Source organism: Chelmon rostratus, chromosome 10 (assembly GCF_017976325.1).
Source record: "Chelmon rostratus isolate fCheRos1 chromosome 10, fCheRos1.pri, whole genome shotgun sequence".
Taxonomy (NCBI): domain Eukaryota; kingdom Metazoa; phylum Chordata; class Actinopteri; order Chaetodontiformes; family Chaetodontidae; genus Chelmon; species Chelmon rostratus.
Window position 1 is genome coordinate 13,939,100 of NC_055667.1, and position 19,429 is coordinate 13,958,528.

The 19,429-nt window shown below is 43.9% G+C and overlaps 1 protein-coding gene across 14 annotated transcripts in view; it reads left to right on the forward strand.

Moving 5' to 3' along the window:
* The window catches only part of huwe1 (HECT, UBA and WWE domain containing E3 ubiquitin protein ligase 1), a 41,842-nt gene extending 26,048 nt beyond the window's left edge, over positions 1-15,794 (forward strand). For 8 of the 14 annotated variants that reach the window (XM_041944927.1, XM_041944931.1, XM_041944936.1 and 5 more), the window contains 32 exons: positions 222-297; positions 546-644; positions 776-903; positions 988-1,147; positions 1,547-1,775; positions 1,884-2,062; positions 2,154-2,243; positions 2,518-2,678; positions 2,796-2,838; positions 3,668-4,039; positions 4,243-4,453; positions 4,819-4,943; positions 5,035-5,255; positions 5,397-5,788; positions 5,982-6,645; positions 6,796-7,516; positions 7,615-7,706; positions 8,893-9,049; positions 9,132-9,264; positions 9,455-9,669; positions 9,762-9,991; positions 10,786-10,888; positions 11,607-11,756; positions 11,847-12,092; positions 12,182-12,299; positions 12,396-12,536; positions 12,628-12,915; positions 13,110-13,215; positions 13,506-13,623; positions 14,267-14,448; positions 14,617-14,807; positions 14,914-15,794. In XM_041944927.1, coding sequence (XP_041800861.1) covers positions 222-297; positions 546-644; positions 776-903; positions 988-1,147; positions 1,547-1,775; positions 1,884-2,062; positions 2,154-2,243; positions 2,518-2,678; positions 2,796-2,838; positions 3,668-4,039; positions 4,243-4,453; positions 4,819-4,943; positions 5,035-5,255; positions 5,397-5,788; positions 5,982-6,645; positions 6,796-7,516; positions 7,615-7,706; positions 8,893-9,049; positions 9,132-9,264; positions 9,455-9,669; positions 9,762-9,991; positions 10,786-10,888; positions 11,607-11,756; positions 11,847-12,092; positions 12,182-12,299; positions 12,396-12,536; positions 12,628-12,915; positions 13,110-13,215; positions 13,506-13,623; positions 14,267-14,448; positions 14,617-14,807; positions 14,914-15,016 — 6,444 coding nt within the window. In that variant the 3' untranslated portion in view covers positions 15,017-15,794. The remainder of the gene's footprint in view (positions 1-221; positions 298-545; positions 645-775; positions 904-987; positions 1,148-1,546; positions 1,776-1,883; positions 2,063-2,153; positions 2,244-2,517; positions 2,679-2,795; positions 2,839-3,667; positions 4,040-4,242; positions 4,454-4,818; positions 4,944-5,034; positions 5,256-5,396; positions 5,789-5,981; positions 6,646-6,795; positions 7,517-7,614; positions 7,707-8,892; positions 9,050-9,131; positions 9,265-9,454; positions 9,670-9,761; positions 9,992-10,785; positions 10,889-11,606; positions 11,757-11,846; positions 12,093-12,181; positions 12,300-12,395; positions 12,537-12,627; positions 12,916-13,109; positions 13,216-13,505; positions 13,624-14,266; positions 14,449-14,616; positions 14,808-14,913) is intronic. The other 6 variants (XM_041944932.1, XM_041944939.1, XM_041944940.1 and 3 more) reach the window with 4 other exon arrangements.
* The last annotated feature ends 3,635 nt before the right edge of the window (positions 15,795-19,429 follow it).

Genomic DNA, 19,429 nt, shown 5'->3' on the forward strand with positions numbered 1-19,429 from the left:
ATTGGCGTATTGCACACAATACTCTAACATCATTTTACCACATTGTGCATATGTAGCATCTATAATTAATGGCCATTATTAAAAGTGAGTATTGCCAAAGGTAGATAATTGAGGTCAGATGAGCTCAGGTGTTATGCCTATGCTTCTACTGCCTATGCTTCTACTTTTCTCCACTTTATGGCTGACATTGCATTTGTGTGTAATTTGTCCTGTGTTTGAAGGTTGAGAATGAGTTGGTAGATCTTATTGATGAGCTCCTGGAGAGAGATGCTGGCACTGTCAACAGCACAATTATAGGTAAGCCTCTGGATTCATTTGGGAGGAGACAGCGAGGGTAGATGGTAGACGGACAAGGAAAACTAAAGCTCAGTGGCATAGTTACTTGGGGAAAAGGTATTAATAATATTGTAATACATTGAGTTAACTGCAAGTTGGCTTCACAGTTCCCTTTTATATTTTTTATAATGCTTGATGCTAGCGTGTGGGTATTTGTATTGCAAACAGGCAAAGGAGGTATATCACTTGTTGTCTGTTCTGTCAATCAGTGGGACGCAGTGGTGAAGATGAATCCCAAGAGGATGTGTTGATGGATGAGGCACCCTCCAATATTAGCCAGGCATCGACTCTTCAGGCCAACCGGGAAGGTAAGACATTGTACATCAGTACATAGTGTGTTCAGAATGGTAAACAACCTCACAATTGACTGGTTTCACTGATGGATTCTCAGTTTTCAAGATATTCTTGTAAGGGACTCTGTGTTTTTTCTCTTCATGAGACTCCATGAACATACTGGAACCAGAGGATGAGGAGCACACACAGGAGGAAGATTCAAGTGGCAGCAATGATGATGAAGACAGCCAGGATGAAGAGGAGGAGGAGGAGGAAGAGGAGGAGGAGGATCAGGTATGGATTAATGCACTGAGGCTCAATAAGCAAGTCTTGATGGTTACTTATCTTTAAGACTCATGGCTGCTACTTTTCCTCAAGGATGATGAAGAAGGAGATGAGGATGACGATGATGAAGGTTCGGAGATGGAGTTGGATGAAGACTTCCCTGACATAAATGCCGCACCACACATCCGCTTCGAAAGGTTTGACAGGGATGATGACCTCATCATAGAGTTTGACAACATGTTCTCCAACAACGGTAAGCAGAATCATTTATTACTACGTTTACTCAGGTCAGATTTATTGTTTGTCTCATTGTCTTAGTTTCCCAATCACAATCTCAATTTGAATCTTAAAGAATTTGTTTGGAATAAAGTCCATCTTAGTTTTATACAATTCAGCTTCTTGGTTGCAGAAAATCTTGTCCTTTTGGGAGTGGAGCCCACTGTAAGACATTAGAGAGAAAAATTTGAATCTGAAATTCTTGCAAAAGCAATTTTCCAAAGACTGGTTCCAGATATATATGGCAAACAAACACAAAGAACAGATGATGCAGTAAATGAATTTTCTCTAGCTTTATTTTTATAACATTACTTGGGGTTGTGCCAGAGCTGTCCCCCTAATGTCTGCCTACTGTTTTCTGTTGTTTTTCCATCAGCTGACATCCCTCCCTCCCCAGGCAACATCCCCAGCTCCCACCCTCTGATGGTACGCCATGCTGACCACGGTTCCCTCACCCTAGGTGTGGCAGGCACTAGCAGCCGCCTGGCACAGGGCATGGGTCGCAGCCAGCGAACACTGCGACAGCTCACTGCTAACAGTGGACACACCATCCACGTCCACTACCCTGGCAACCGCCAGCCCAACCCTCCACTCATCTTGCAAAGGTGAGAGGTTTTTTTTGTTTTTAATGTGTTACGCATCTGTTACACCACTATTGTTTGATTGATGATGCTAATTAAAATGTCTGCTCCTCTTGTAATCCCTTGTTTTAGATTGTTGGGCCCCAGTGCTGCAGCAGACATTTTACAGCTGTCTAGCTCTCTGCCTTTGCAATCTCGTGGTCGTGCGCGCCTTTTGGTCGGAAATGAAGATGTGCACATCATTGCTCGTTCTGATGACGAGTTGTTGGATGACTTTTTCCATGAGCAGAGCAGTACCGGGGGACAAGCAGGTGAGATTTAAGGAGTTGTTGTTAAGGTAACAGTCTGTTGGTTTAGTACTGGCCTGAATTCCTAACATACTTGCTCTTTCTGTCTCACTAGGCACCCTCTCAAGTATTCCCACTGCCTTAACTAGATGGACAGATGAGTGTAAAGTGCTGGATGCTGAGAGTATGCATGACTGTGTAGCAGGTAGGTTGATCTTAGACTGGTAATCTGCTTTGTAGTACTTGGTATTGACATAAGGTCCAGAAAGTTTTCTTAAAAATTTCATAGCATGACAACACTTGAAGTTTATAGTAGTTAAATTTGTTGCATATGAACTCTTCATTGCTCAATTTTGTTACTAACCGCTGTGACAGAGGGAGCAGGATCAGTGTACCAGGATTTATGTCTAAAGCCAAAGTGGACTTAATTTGATTAGGTGATTTAAAGGACAAATTGTGATATCTGTGTCTGCTTTCAGTGGTGAAGGTGCCTATCCTGCAGCATCTGGAGAGTCTGCGAGATGAGGAACTGGAAGAGCGTAGGGAGAAGAGAAGGAGGCAGTTGGCTGAGGAGGAAGAGTCCAAGCAAAATGAGAGGAGGGCCTCTGGAGCAGAACAGGCCAGGGAACAGAGCCTGCAGGTGGGCAAATAATGCATGTTGGCTTTGTAGGAGAATAAATTTCCTAATGTAGGAGTATATGCATCTGTCTGCATTTTTATTCAGTTTACTAATGTCAGCTGTTTTCTCTGTCCATAGGGTTCTGGATTAGGCACAGTTAATGGTTCAGAGAACACTGCAGGTACTGACATTTGTATATATTTTATTTCTGTTTCTATCTTGATGCTAAAATTCTTGACAGGAATGAACAAATCTGACTGATGGGCACCCAGGGACAAGCAGTCAGCAGAGCGTGCTGTGAGATGAGGTAGTAGTTTGTATAGTTTTAGGATCACACCAGATCTGGGAGATAACTATACAGTCTACTGTCTTTCTTATGGCAATGCTATACCAGCTCGACGTCTTCATCTACTGCGAAGAAGATTCCCTCTTAACTTGTCAATGGCTTAGATCATTATCAAACAGAAATGTACCTCATTACTGTCTTAAGCACCTGATTCGTCATATTTACTTAAGATCTCTGGAGTACAATGTTGTTTCACATGCGTCTTGTATTTATTGCATTTGTCTGCAACTGGCTTTGCTGTGGTGAGGTAGTAAGTTGTGTTGTTGTTGGGGATCAAGATTGTGCACCCCATTCAGGAGATAACTATACAACTTACTGCCTTCCTCAGCGGAGGACCATGTCATCTCTGTAGAAAATCATCAATAACTAGCATATTGCTGTTTCACTTCGTTTTATGTATGCGTTGTTTGAGCTCCCTTCTTTTGTACTTTTGTTGTGAACACTTTGAAAGGGCTTGGAAACAATTGGACAGATTCGGCTGCAATTGTGTATAGAGAAAATGTTTTCTATGATTGTAAAATGTTGTAAACGCCTATTAAATAGGTAAGCATCTCTAGCTCTTGATAACCATAGACAAACAGCTAGACACTTGCAAATAGGATTCAGTAGTATTCTCAGAATGAGTATTTTAGTGTTTTAAAACCCTTCTTTCTGGATGTTGCAGAGGGTGAGCAGTCTCAGGGTGGTACGGTGTCATGTCTGGACCCTCCCAGGGTCTCAGAGGGCTTCCTCACTGCTCCCCCATCTGGAGAGGTCACTCCCACTACACCTGCTCCTCATGTACAGGCCCTAGTATCCCTGGAGACCGCTATCAGTCAGCAGGTCCACCAGCCAATTGCTGACCTGCTACTGGCTGAGTCTCATGCCAGCTCTCTGGCTGCTCTGGCAGGGGCAGGCCTTCCACCCTTGTCGACAGCTGACAGGCCACACAGTGAAGCGGAGGCATCTCAGATGGAAATGTCCCCGGCACCCACAATCGGTGAGAGAGTCGGAGGAGGTGGTGGAGGAGGAGGAGCGTTGGATGAAGGCAGGGAAGGTAGACTAACTTTGAAAACTCTTTTTATACAGACTGGCCAACAGCAAGGACACACATCAGTAATGTAAATGGTGCTTTTGAATGTAAAAAATCATCACCACTGTGAAATATGAATCAATTACTCAAGGACCTTTGCTACAGTGCATTGATTGTCATAATTTCTTAATCCTTACCCTCACTGGGTTTTTGTCTTTCCCTCTCAGCATCCCTAAGTCCAGACATTGTGGAGACCTCAGAGCCTACAGTAGTGGGTGTGTCACAACTGGAAGGGTCACCCATGGATACCAGCAGCCCTGCCTCTGCCACTCAGGAAGAAGCTGCTCCCAACACTGCCCAAAATGCCCAGCTGTCTCAGGAGCTGTCGGGTAGCGGGGAGAGTGGGCTGACGGACAGGCAAACAGATGCAGAGACTGGGTGAGTAGCTTACAGCTTGTGTAAAACACTTACTCCCTTGGCTACTGCATACATCTACTCTTTCAGTCCAATTCAAAACAGATTTAAAAAATGGAGTTAAAAGTCAATATTTCTCACAGCTTCTTCAGCAGCATTTCAGTTAAGATTCAGTTTGTGGGCAACTCTGTTTAAGGTAGTTTTTGTCAAAAACAGCCTTTGACTGGTTTAAGAAGAGCTGAATTGTCTTATGGTTCAGTGAAATCCCCACTTAGGTTTCTAATGCGCTACCCATCAATTTGACTTCATTCATCAGTTGAGTTTATAATCATACATATTGCTGTTGACTGACAATGGTCTTTTTTTTTGTTGTTTTTTAACGTTTGCAGCTCCACTTCTGTCTCATCGCCTGGGGAGACAATGCCCAGGAGTGATAGCGCTGACAGCCAGTCTCAGGCCATCCAGGAAGAGCCCCTCCCATCCACCAGCAATGAGGAGGAGGACCCACTTGCAGGTAAAATGAATTGCTGCCCTACTTTTCCGCCATTTTAAATATTTTGGTTTATTTTTGTTATATTACCTTTGTGATGTTTTGGTCTTGGCAGGCATTAGTCTGCCAGAGGGTGTGGATCCCTCTTTCCTGGCAGCTCTTCCAGAGGACATCCGTCGAGAGGTGCTGCAAAATCAGCTTGGCATCAGACCACCCTCCCGTCCTCCTGTTGCCACCAGCCTGCCTTCCGCTACTGCAACAGTACTGGGAGGACCAGGGGTTACAGAGGTCAGCCCTGAGTTCCTGGCGGCATTACCGCCTGCCATCCAGGAGGAGGTGAGAGGCTCTTCACTAAAATTATAGATTACAAAATCTTTGAGAGACCTGCTAACTGATAAAATGTGATTTCCAAGCAAATTAGTAAAGGAGTCATAAGTTAATCAGTTATATCAACCAAGCATGCCATTTGTTGTTTAGGTTCTTGCCCAGCAACGGGCAGAGCAGCAACGCAGGGAGCTAGCCCAGCAGCCCCCACAGGGAGACACCCCTCTGGATCCAGTCACCTTCATCCAGACGCTGCCGTCAGAGCTCAGGCGTAGTGTCCTGGAGGACATGGAAGACAGCGTGTTGGCTGTCATGCCCCCAGACATTGCTGCTGAGGCAGCTGCATTGCGTAGAGAGCAAGAGGCACGCCAGAGGCAACTGATGCATGAGAGGCTGTTCGGTCATAGCTCATCTTCAGCCCTATCAGCTATCTTGCGTTCACCAGCCTTCACCAGTCGTTTAGGGAGCAATCGTGGCGTCCAGTACACAAGACTGGCTGTGCAGAGAGGAGGCACATTTCAGATGGGGGGAGGAACAAACCACAGGTGAGGGCAGACAGTTCAGAATACATTTTTTTTTCGTGTGTTTTTTAATGTGAGAAAAAAAGTGACTGTGATAGGTGTGAGTGACTTGAAGCATTATTTGGCCTTTTATGTTATTGTAAATCTCTTAGGTGGTCTTGATCAAACCATATTGTACTCGACAGGTGGAAAACTGAATACATGTTTGTTTCCTCAGACCATCCAGTTCCAGCGTGGACTCCTTGTTGCGTCTTCGTGGTCGGTTGCTGTTGGACCATGAGGCCTTGTCCTGCCTGCTGGTTTTGCTGTTTGTGGATGAGCCGAAGCTTAACACCAGCCGTTTGCACCGTGTGCTCAGGAACCTCTGCTACCACTCTCAGACACGTGGGTGGGTCATTCGCAGCCTGTTATCCATCCTCCAACGCAGCAGCGAGAGTGAAGTGTGTGTGGAGACCTCACGTCTAGAAGACTCTCGTGGTAAGAGGAGCATCCAGGGAGGCTGTGGAGGAAAAGGCTCAGCTACCTCCTCCCTCTCCTCTTCATCCTCCTCGTCTTCTTCATCTTCCTCATCTTCCTCCTTAGAGCTACTGAACAGGGTAGAGTCTCGCAGCTCTAGCCAGCTTTCCTGGCTCTCTGTTTCTATGGACGCAGCCTTGGGCTGCCGGACAAACATTTTCCAGATTCAGCGGGTATCAGGGAGGAAGCACGCTGACCGGCACTCAGCTGGGGGATCTACTGGATCTGGAACACTGGGAGGAGTGTCAGGGACTGCTGCAGGTGTCACATGTGCTGGAGGTGGAGGTTCCACTGTCCACATCCACCCACAAGCTGCTCCAGTGGTCTGTCGACACGTGTTGGACACACTCATCCAGCTAGCTAAGGTGAGGGTCTAGTTATCTTTATCTACATCTACTGCATCATCTACTGCATATGCTATGCTCTAACATGTATTTTTTTTTAATTTGTAATTTTTTTTTTTTACTATAGTTACAATAATTAAAGTCCTTGTTTTATCTTCTCTACCCCTACAGGTGTTTCCCAGCCACTTCACCCAGCAGCGCTGTAAGGATCTGTCAGCAGCTGCCTCTGACCTGGACTCTCGTCTTTGTTCAGTTTCCTCTGGTGGAGGGGGTGGAGGTGTTGGCTCCAGGTCAGGGTCGCAGTCTCAGAGCAACCCCAGCTCCAATGCCCCCAACACCCAGAATTCCTTGGGCTCCGCTGCCGCTACTCTCCAATCTCTGGGAATTTCCACTGATTTTTGGGACCTGCTGGTCAAGCTGGACAACATGAATGTCAGCCGCAAGGGCAAAGCCTCTATGAAGACAGTGCCTCTGGGGGGCAGTGCAGAGGCTGAGGGGGCTCAGTTCAGTCTGGAGACCTCCCCTCTGGGCCAGCTGATGAACATGCTGTCCCACCCAGTCATCAGACGGAGCTCCTTGCTCACTGAAAAGCTGCTGCGCTTGCTCTCCCTCATATCCATTGCCCTTCCTGACAACAAGGCCACCGAGGTGCCTGCTGGACACCCGACCCCACAGGCTGCCAACGCCAATGTGGCAACCAGCTCAGGAGCCACAGCCCCAATCACAACACAGGGCACAGTGTCAACAGGCTCTACCCAGCCCACTGTGGCAGTCCCAGGGGCTTCGGTGGGAGCTGCAGCCCAGGGTACATCCTCAGGGACAAGTCTAGCAGCCTCCCAGGCATCTTGTACAACAATCTCTATACCCACGTCCACTGGAACAACCTCTACAGGTAGTGCTAAGTGATTCCCAAAAAAATAGATCATTTAGGCTTTACAAATTCACAGCAATTTCTCTATCAAATAAATAATGCATATTTTGACAAAATAGGAAAACAGAGGGGCACTCCCAGCAGTACAGAGAGTGACAACAAGATGGCCTCCACTGGACTCACAGAGAAACAGCTTCAACTGTCTGTGGAGGTATGGGAAAAGTTTACAAATTGTCATATAGTACAATTCATGCTGTCATCATGAAATGTGTGAATTTTTATTACTGTTGATGGGAAAGTGTAATTTCTTTAAAGGCTTATTTGTTTGGGTAACTTCTAGTGTGGATCAGTTGATGCAAGCCAGTTAGGGAAGAAGTTTAGATGGTGATGAAGAGCCAACTCTGTGTTTATACTTGAATTAATTAAAGCTATTTTTTTAAATATTTAAGAAATATCAGTGGTCTAAAATAGAAGTCATAAATCTGGCTGAAAAATGTCATCTGCAGCCAGAGCACTGAACAGTTAGCAACAAAACTGCCAAAGCATAAAACACAAATTTTCTCTTCACTTCCTGTCACTGGTGTTTAAGCTGTCCTCACCATGAAATGGCCACAAGTGTTTACTTGTACCTGGATTGAACAGTGTCCACTTGCAAAAGGAAAAACAAAAAAATGAGTGTGTGCGTGTGGACATGCAGTATAATCCAAATCTTACTCTACTTAAACCCCTGTACTACCTTTTTAATGTGTACATTTTACTTACTTTACCCAGTTTACTTCTAGACACTGCCCAATCCATTTAGCTATGTAATATGTCCATGGTTTCACATCTAAGTTTATGTCACTGTTTGGAGTTGAATGGATGGATGGATTCAGTATTCAAGGGTACCTGCATTCTGACATCTGTAACCCTGGCTATCTGAAGTCCCATCAGTATTACTAAATAAGAAAACCTTATAATACGTATATCCCACAAATACAAGGGTAAGAGAATGCCAAAGAAAACAAATAGGTTTGAAGATGCCTTTTAAAGTTCTGCACTGAAGACTTTGTTTGAGACTGTTCAGAGTTGAGCCTTTTCAACCTTGAACTTGAAACCGCTAAAAGTCTTGCAACCTGGACTTGTGCATGTTTGTTAGCCAGATGAATCAGTTAGTCTAACAGTTTGTGATGCAACATACAGTACAGTATATTTTATTTCAGAGAATTGTCTTGGACACAGTTGGACTGTGACACAAACGGGCACATGTCCTAAGAAGCCTTGACAAAATCATGCATTCATTGTTTTGAACACAGCAGAATTGATCCGGGGTTTTTTGCATTCCTTTCACCTTTCTGCAATTTGATTAATAATCCATTAGGTATTGTTTTCTAACAACTCTTGTTCTTCTTTACAAGGTGTTGACGTCTCATTCATGTTCAGAGGAGGGTCTGGAGGATGCAGCTAACATTCTACTGCAGTTATCTAGAGGAGACGGTACCACCAGAGACACTGTGCTCAGACTGCTGCTCAGTGGAGCGAGACACCTCGGATACACTCTTTGCAAACAGATTGGTCAGTGCTGGTTCTCATGCTCCTATTTAAGCAAATACATTTTTCTCTTTACACACATTTTTGAACATTTTCTTTCTCTCAGGCACATTACTGGCCGAACTTAGAGAATACAACTTGGAGCAGCAGAGGCGTGCACAAGCTGATTCGCATTCCCCGGATGCCCCTCCTGAGGATTCATCCATCTCAGCCAGGCTCAAGGGCAAGATGACTAGCAGGTTAGCTAGTGATGACTCTGGGCAACATTCGGTTGTCTATACACGTGCAAGAGAGACTGTGGTTCTGTTAAACATAAACTCTAGTTAAATTAAACTAAATAGCATTGCAGCACGTGATGAAGGTACCTGTTTTTGCCAAAAGATTAGTGTCCCACAACTACAATTTCCTTTACCTTGTTTGCATTTGTTGGTTGGGGCACAGGTTTGACGGGTCGGAGAGTGTCGTTATTGTGGCTGCACAGAAGCGAACACTCGGTGGACGTGAACTACAGCTTCCCTGTATGAGTTCACTAACCTCCAAGACGTCAACGCAGAAGTTTTTCTTGCGAGTGCTGCAGGTCATTATCCAGCTCCGTGAGGACACACGCCGCGCCAACAAGAAAGCCAAGCAGACAGGGCGATTAGGTAAGAAGAAGTTACATATACACATTGATATTCTTGATGCATACAATATCATGATGAGGTGAAACCCCTCTCCTCCCTCTTTCAACGGCAAGGCTCCACCAGTTTGGGCTCAGCCAGCAGCATCCAGGCTGCTGTGCGTCAGCTAGAGGCTGAGGCTGACGCCATCATCCAGATGGTGAGAGAGGGTCAGCGGGCACGCCGGCTCCAACAGGCCCCCCCACCCACCGCCTCTTCTGCCGCCGTCGCCGCCGGATCCTCAGTGACTGCCCCCCATGCCCCCACTGGTGCTGCTCCCCCTGCTGGCACGGCTGCTGCTGCCACGGTTAGCATGGGCTGCACTGACAGCAGGCATAGTTCTACTCATACACTGCACACACGTATAGTAGGAGACCATTTTGAAAGCTGAAAAAAGGCACATCAGCAATATGACCATCAGAGTAATATTATTCCAAAATTACTGTGGTGGTCCGCAAGATAAATGCTATGAAATGGCCATTAGCTACCAACATGCTTCATGTATTTTTTGGCTTTTCCTGTATTGGCTTCGTGCATTGTGGAAAATCGTAAGCTAACCCATTATTGTAATATGTATCTGTCTTCTTTGGAAAAAATAATTAGAGCCAACCTCTTTTTAATGGCATTGCACTGTATCTGTAAACTACATAATATAGCTTGCTGTTACCATACAGCCTGCAACATCAAGTGGTTTATACATAGCAACAACTCCTGCTGTGATGAACATCAACAGCCTCAACAAGAAAGACAGATATGCCAGTGATCCACTGCATTTTCTATCAGTGTCTTTGCATTGACATGTTCTACTGTCAGAATGGTCTAAATATGAGTGTGCTGCCTGTTCCAAACTGTTTGACCTGTTCTACTGATGTTGTCTGTTTGCTGGCTGACATGGCTTCATGCTTTTGGCCCTCCGTCCCTCCCCACTCAGTTCCAGTTCCTGTTCCTCACCTCTCACAGTGGATCATGGGAATGTCATTATGCATGGCAATATCAGTCAAAATGGTTACTATGAAGAAAAAAAAATTCTTTCATGTATATTTCCGTGTTGTTCATCCTTTCTCTCTGCCTCTCTGGTCCTTCCTGGTTTGTTTTCTGTAGTCTGAAGTGCAGTCAATGTCAGAGGCCCAGGCAGCCCAGAGAGATGACTCTCCAATGGATGTGGACCAGCCATCTCCTCTAGAGCAGGACCTTGCACCTCTGGGTATGATTCACTTGCGAACTGCTAAATGACAATTCAGAACAACTCCTTGATATGCTGTGTTTGTATGTTTAGTAAATGACCCACACATCCAGGGAACACAGTGTGTCTACTATTCTTTTATTATGCTTTTTGATTTTATTTATTTAGTCCAAATGTTGTTCAAGGAATTTAAACTGATCAGTGACGTAATTGGTTACATGCTACAGAGATGACAAGGGACAGGGGTCATCAAGATCCTCAAAATAGAAAGCAAGTGCTGATTTGACATTCGGCTTTAATACTGCAATTTTTGTGGTTTCTGTTTAGTTTAGAGGAGCAGATTTTGATAGGTTTCAACATGTTTGCTCTGTATGTTTTGGTTTGTTTTGCTTTTAAACATATTTATTGTCATTATTGTTGCATGTTATTGCTTATATTGATTATTATTCACAGTCCAATTTGAACAAGAACCCCCCACACAACAGTTAAAAATGAGGTTCATGCTTTTAATCACTCAAATACTGAGCTTTATCCTGACTCGAACTAACTGCATCTAAAACAGATGGAGCTGTAGTAATAACCCAAGCAGTTTTAATATAGTTAAACGAATATGGGTTTCTTCACCACTAATGGAGCAGTTCTTTTGACAGCCAAAAATAGTTTCAGTCTGCCAGCAAGCATTGTTGATAATAGCATAGCTGGTGTAATAGTTCAATGATATTTGAATTGTTGTTGTTAGATGAAGAAGGAAACGGCCAGTCAGAGAGTGAGGAGAGACTTCCAGACCTCCCACTGCTCAGCGAGCAGCTGTTGTTGGATGAACTATGGGACATGCTCGGGGAGTGCCTGAAAGAGCTGGAAGAGTCCCATGACCAGCATGCTGTACTGGGTAAGTGGAATCCTGTATGTGAGTATTTGTATGTATGTATGTTGAAGGAGAGATGTGTTCTCCTAATGATGTCTTTATTTGCTACCCCAGTTCTCCAGCCTGCTGTGGAGGCCTTCTTCCTCGTCCATGCCACAGAGCGAGAGAGCAAACCACCTGTGAGGGACACCCGGGAGAGCCAACTTTCTCACATCAAAGATGAGCCTCCGCCACTGTCGCCAGCACCCCTTACACCCGCCACACCCTCATCCCTAGACCCGTTCTTTTCCAGGGAACCATCCTCCATGCACATTTCTTCAAACCTGCCACCCGACACCCAGAAGTTCCTCCGCTTTGCCGGTGAGTCTGAAAGATTCGAGTAAGGGCAATAATAAGGCTTTGTCCTGATGTATGGTGTAACATCTAACATTCATTGTTCTTTCTTTTAGAAACTCACCGCACAGTGCTTAACCAGATCCTGCGCCAATCCACCACTCACTTGGCTGATGGGCCTTTTGCAGTACTGGTTGACTACATACGCATCCTGGACTTTGACGTTAAGAGGAAGTAAGGAGGATTATCTAACACTTCTATTTTAAACTGCTTAATGTGCAGTTTTTGTCTTTTTAAATTACTGACTGGTCTTTCTGGCCATCTGTGCAGGTACTTCCGCCAGGAGTTAGAGCGACTGGACGAGGGCCTAAGGAAGGAGGACATGGCTGTGCATGTGAGGAGGGATCATGTGTTTGAGGACTCCTACAGGGAGCTGCATCGCAAGAGCCCAGAGGACATGAAGAATAGGCTGTAAGGCTCCATTGCCCCTACATTCAGCTGCTTATGCTCTCAATTCAGAACCGCTCAACCTGAGTCATACTCTGGTCCCTTTCCATTACAGGTACATTGTGTTTGAAGGGGAGGAGGGCCAGGATGCTGGTGGCCTGCTGAGGGAATGGTACATGATCATCTCTCGGGAGATGTTCAACCCCATGTATGCCCTGTTTCGCACTTCGCCAGGTGATCGTGTCACCTATACCATCAACCCCTCATCCCACTGCAACCCCAACCACCTTAGTTACTTCAAGTTTGTGGGTCGCGTGGTGGCCAAGGCAGTCTACGATAACCGGTTATTGGAGTGCTACTTCACTCGCAGCTTCTACAAGCATATCCTGGGCAAGAGTGTCAGGTATTTCTGCTACTGGCAGTTACAGCAAAGTACCCTAATTGTTCAAAACATGTTCCAACTACACTAGTTATCTCAACAATGACTTGACTTATTGACTGGCTGCCACAACGTTAAGTGTAGCAGACTGTTGGGTAGCTATAATTTGCAGTCTTGAAAGTGTGAATTATACAGTTGTGTTTCTGTGGTATTACTAGATATACAGACATGGAGAGCGAGGACTACCCATTCTTCCAGGGCTTGGTGTACTTGTTGGAGAATGATGTGTCCACACTGGGTTATGAGCTGACATTCAGCACAGAGGTTTGTGTCTGTTCTCTAAATGTTTCAATTAGTTTCAAGAGGAAAATTGATTCTCATGCTGTATCATCTCTTTAACTGTTGCACTTGGGATTTGGCCTTGAGGGTTTGAATCCCAAATGCTTTATGTTCTCATAAAATAAGTGCTGTAGAAATGTAATTTGGAATCTGATGGCCTTAAAATGCTGTTAATGCATACCGTCTGTGACTCTGTGAGTTTACTGTGAGTAAAATATGAAGCTGAACCTCTGCAAGACGAGTGATGCTGAAACTGTTCATGTGTGTCTGTGTAGGTCCAGGAGTTTGGGGTGTGTGAAGTGAGAGACCTCAAGCCAAACGGAGCCAATATCCTGGTAACAGAGGAAAACAAAAAAGAGTATGTGCACCTGGTATGCCAGATGAAGATGACAGGTGAGATTCTGGGTATTTTAATCTCACAATGGAGAAATTTACTCTTACAGAAGCTCTTCAGAACACACAAGAGGAGGGGGGTGCAAACAGCAAATGGAGGTGCAAATAAGAACAAATGGAGCAATAAATTACAACTGTGCAAACCACAAAGAATTTCAAAAATGTTACAAAAAAAAAGAAAATCCTATTAAGTTTAAGAATATATATATATATATATATATATAGCTGTAGGGCTGTAATAATATTTAGCAATACTGACAGTCAGTCAATGCAAATGGGTTCATCTGTATTTTTTAGTAAACAGATGTCAAATGTTCAGGATGTCATGTGCAATGTGAAATATGTTGTCCTCAGTGATGCACAAAGAATGCACTAGGTGGAAGCACTCTTCAATTTTGAAGTGATCAATATGCAGCAGAGAACTAAAGGCGTTTCTTTCTGGAAGATGGTTGAATTATCATAAGAAGCACATCCAGCTGCTGCTCAAATAAATTATTCAGTTAAGCCTTGAATTTTCAGCTGCCTAATTGAAAAAAATAGCCACCGACTTAATTGATAGAATAACATTGGTTGCATGCCAAATAAAGAATATTCTCAGAGCTCCATAAAGATCCCAGAGTGAATACTTTGACTTGTTTTCTAGGTGCAATCCGCAAGCAGCTGGCAGCCTTCCTTGAGGGATTCTATGAGATCATCCCCAAGAGGCTGATCTCCATCTTCACAGAGCAGGAGCTGGAGCTGCTCATCTCTGGCCTGCCCACTATTGACATCGATGACCTAAAGGCCAACACTGAATATCACAAATACCAGTCCAGCTCCATCCAGGTATGGATACGTAAACATTTGTATAACACTATATAAATGTCCACACACTTCTACATATGTGTGAGAGGACTGATATGAGTATGTTAAAAGACAGCTCAGGAGTTTTCCGTATTTCTACGGAAGTTATAACACATTTATAACTCAACTGCTTTGTTTTTTTAACTTTAGATCCAGTGGTTCTGGAGGGCCTTACGGTCCTTTGACCAGGCAGACCGGGCCAAGTTCCTACAGTTTGTCACCGGCACATCCAAGGTTCCCCTCCAGGGTTTTGCTGCTCTGGAGGGCATGAACGGCATCCAGAAGTTCCAGATCCACCGTGACGATCGCTCCACTGACCGCCTGCCATCTGCTCATACCTGGTAAAGACATACAGAGTTTACAAGGCATAAATAATTGTAACAATCCTGCATGGAACAAAACTGTTAAAGTCTGACTTTGATTTTCTTTCTCTTTTTCCACCCACAGCTTTAACCAGCTGGACCTCCCAGCTTATGAGAGCTATGAGAAGCTGAGACATATGCTGCTGTTGGCCATTCAGGAATGCTCAGAGGGATTCGGACTAGCTTAAACTACAAGACTCTTAACACACAGACATGCATACAAACACTTGATTTAGATTTGCCTACTCCTGACACAGTCACACTGATAACCTTTGAACGCACACACACACACGCACACACACTATCATAGACGTTACTGGATTACTTGTTGAATGGCCTAGACTTACTGGTTTCTATTCCATGTAAAACAGATAAAACCAGCAAGGGAAATGGACTGATTGACATTGCGTACAACACAGAGAGCCTCATGTAGACACAATTGTGTCTCCCTTCCCAATTTAATGGCAAATGCAAGAGTGGATTCAGAGGATAAAACATGGACTAATATAAGAGACGTTTTCTTCATTTAGTTTGATTTCTCTGTACAAAAGGTTTGGGAGTTTATTATGTTTAATCTTTTTTGTTCTCTGGCTGTGTAAAAAGAAAAAGAGAATGTTGTTTGAACAGGATGGTTATAAAACCTTTGGGGAAAAAATGTTGGTGGTTTCTTGTTGCAAATTTGTGACCTCATAAGCCTTGACGATGGGGAACATTTTTATCGGGGGTATATGAACAACTTGAGAAGTTTTGGAGATATTCACAAAAATGCACTTTTCAAAGTTTTGTGGCATTTTTAAGGAAGGATGGTACAAAAAAATGAAGAGAAAACCTGAAGGAGATTTAAAAAAAAAAAAAAAAAAAACATTAACCATAAATTCTAGAGTATTTTTGGCTATTAAATCGCTGACCCAGCCTTGAGCCTTTGAACCAGAGTGGAATAACTACATGAATAAATGCATAAAATTGCGTCCATTGTCTCTTTTAACAGTGTTTTAACCATTACTTGAAGTCAGATCACCTAATCAAAATCAACTGTGTCAATTCTCTATGTAATCTCGCCAAATCACAAGCCAACTATTGACAATTCTCAATAGAAAATCATTTCTATTGGCAGTGTTCTGATTGTCACTTTATCAGTTGAGTCCCGAATGATTGTGTGACAAGTGAGATCAGTCCCACAGTTTACACTCACTGTTCTCCGCAACGAATCAGACTGTCTCTCATGACAAAATCATTTAACCAGGGTAACATGATGTGTAATGACTGATGCCATCCTGGAGCACATGACTCATGCACTGCTCAAAGCCTTTAGTTTAAAACTCTCCGTTGGGAGCATAACGGGTTCGTTGCAGCACTGCTGTCATATCCCATGTTGACACCGGCCTACTATGCCCTCCAACAACTGTCTGTACCCTTGATTATGTCACACAGCCCACAGTGTCCCCTCTTAGCTGCCTTTCCATCACTGACTAACTGAAGATGACACAGAGCACTGACTTGAATTTCTTACCATTGGTATGGGCCACAAAGGGTGTGTTTTCCCTGATGGTGTTGTCAGATTTCACCTGCTCATGTTCATGCAACACATGGATGGAAACAGGCCTCACAGCAGACATTTTGGCATTCAGGTGAGTTATGGCTTAACAAAAATTTCCTTCACCTGTACTTTACCTGCTATGAGAAGTCAAAATGTCAGCTGTGAAAAAGATCTATTTATTCCTTTGGGTTAGACCAGATGAAGCCCAACGCAAAGTGATTTGCCTGTATCCATATTTGGAGTGAAACGACCAATTGCTCCTGGATTGGGTGGCATCAGCTGCTTGTAAATGTATAACTAAATTGGTGTGTAACTTCTAATCCTTCCTAATTTCTCAACTACTATAAACTAGTGTGTTGTCGAATCAGGTTGCACCATTAAAACATAAACTCTTGGCTAGTAAAAGACGTAGGTGTTGTTGGGAAACATGTCCAATCAAAAGGTCTTAATTTAACAGACTAACAGTGTTACTGCCAACAAATACGTTTTTTGAGCCGATTGAGTGAGTCTAACGGCAAACTTTTGTGACTTTAGGTCTGACTTCTATAAACATACATGGATAAATATGTATTCTCAACTGTATTGCAGTTGAGAATGAAAGGGAAACTTAAAATTACACAAACTGATGCTAGCCAGTTTAGCTAACTAGTCTCAGATGATGTGATTTGCGTTATGTTGTGTTATTTTCGAAAAATATTATAAAAATCTCCTAGTTTACATCATTAAACCGAATTTATACGAAATGTCAGGTCACATATACTGACCATTTTTCAATCTCTACATTAGAGCTAGTTAGTTTGTGTGTTGCACCCCGTTTTAATTTAAACAAATTATGGCTATGCAAAGTCTGAAATCTGGAAGTGCTGTGATTTAAAAGTTAATTATTTCCACATATTCTAGTATTACAGGTAGACTTGGCAGCGAACAAGCAGTGTGCGTGTTTTAGTTTTTAGTTTTTTTTCATTAAGTGCAGATAGTTACTTACTACCCACCATCTGCAAACACTAAGGATGTTCATGTTCTTGGAAAGCCCAGAGTTGACTGGGAACCCCTCCATGCTAGCAGCTGAGCAGAAGACTGCCCACACGCTGTAACACTCTTTGTTTTCATCAGCTAATTACTGTATGTGCCACTGAAAGAACAGTTGTGTTTTTCTGCCTCTCTGGGTTTCCTTCCCTGTTTGGCTCTTTGCTCCTCCGCTAAGGCCCACGCATGTCTGGAGTTTGCACCCGTCAGTCCCCCTTTTTTCCCCTCTTCCCCCTGTACATCCATCTTCTTTTACCTGCTCTTGCGTGCAGAATTTGTTCCACTTGAGGACCCACTACAACAGTGGAAATCGAAGCCACCACCGCTGCTGCCCGTGTTCCTCTGCTGCTTCTTTGACCCTCCCCCACCCCCACTGAAAACCTGCACACTGGTTTCCCACAGAATGGGGAGCGTCCATGTCTGATTTGGTGTGTGCTGAGGCATGATAAATGAAATTACAGCGCTGTCATGCAGGGATTTTAGACCCCACAGTGAGCCCTGGTTTTACAGTACGTTGGCCGGCTAGGTTTTTGCCCCCCCCCTCCCCTTCACATATGACGCACAGATGCAATTTTCTGTTTGCCACGCTTGATTTACATATTCTGCAAGCATCTGTTGCTGTGTGGGGGCTTTGCAATTAAAGATGACATATTATCCATGCAGGGAATTTGCCCTGCAAATACCTCACAAACCATTTCCTCACAAACGGATTGACTTTTCTGCTGCTCAGGGGATTTTCGATTTCCTGTTTAGGAAATTATGGAGCAGCTTTTGGCTGAATATCTTTTGTGTGGCTGTCACTGAGAGATGGAGATATCAGTGAGCTGTTGCAGTGCACTGTGCTGGCCCCTCCACTGGGTGGGGATCATTAGACTGCTCTGAGAGAACAGGATGTTCTCTGTCACGCGTGCTCCATGTCAGTGCATGTTGGTTTCCAGCAAAGTCACTCTGTGATGTTTTCCATTTCATGCTCCGGGAGCAATTTTGGGGTGACTGTTGCAAGAATTGAAATTACTTTTGTGTGTGGAGTCACTGATGCCTTTACTCTGCATGTGAGTAACAGTGGGACGAAATCAGAATTTGTCATACTATGGTGCTTCAGCTTTTTTTTTTTTTTTTTTTTTTTGCGCTACAATGTGAAAAATAAGTGACCGGTGAATTGCTTAAAGGGCATCAGAAATCAACCAGAGCGTGTGGCGACTACAATAGAAATAAAAGCTTGTTGACAGTAAACAACGTGCAGCAATAATAGATATCCCTCCTCATCAGTCAGTGGAGCTGAGGAGGAAATGAAGGCCAGTGGAGTTCATTAATAAGGACTACTTTGTGTATGAGCCAGAAAGCTCTCAGCCTAATACATTTTACTGCTGCTGTCCTCTGTGTCTCTAGAATAAATCACAATATTGCTGCACTCGGAGCAAAATGATAAAAGGCGTCTTTTGCACAGAGCCCAAGCGGGCAAGGGGACAAAATCAGTTCATGAGAGTAATTGGTTTAATGTTTCTAATTAGCTAGAGAGATGTTTGTACTATAGAAAATTGATGAAGGTGCTTAACCATTTCTTTTAGATTTCATCATCCACTTCAACACCTTCCCAGTTTCCTGATCATCCAAAGCACAAGAAGAATAAGGGTGCAGCTTGACGAGTATTCATGATCAGTTAGCACTGACTTCATTTGCAGCAGGAACCAGTTGGCAGTGTTGCTATTTACAGGGTGTGAGCGCCACGCTGACAGCTTGTTATTGTTTCTCCCCATTAATTCAGTGTGGTTTATTCATGATAGATGTCCCAAATTTGAAGTATCCCAGTGGAAACTTGCTAATCAGACTCATACTGTTGCCATGATTTTGTGCTCTTTCTCTTTCTTCTCAGAATTTCTTGCAGCGAATGTTGTGAACCCTGTGCTCCGAATGTATAGATAAAGGAGAAACTTGACATATCAAGGTGGACAGGAGCAGCCCTCTGTTCTGACAGCGGCGTGACGGGCTGGGGAGGGTGTTATGTGCTGTTGTGAATCTGTCGGGTTTGTCATCACCT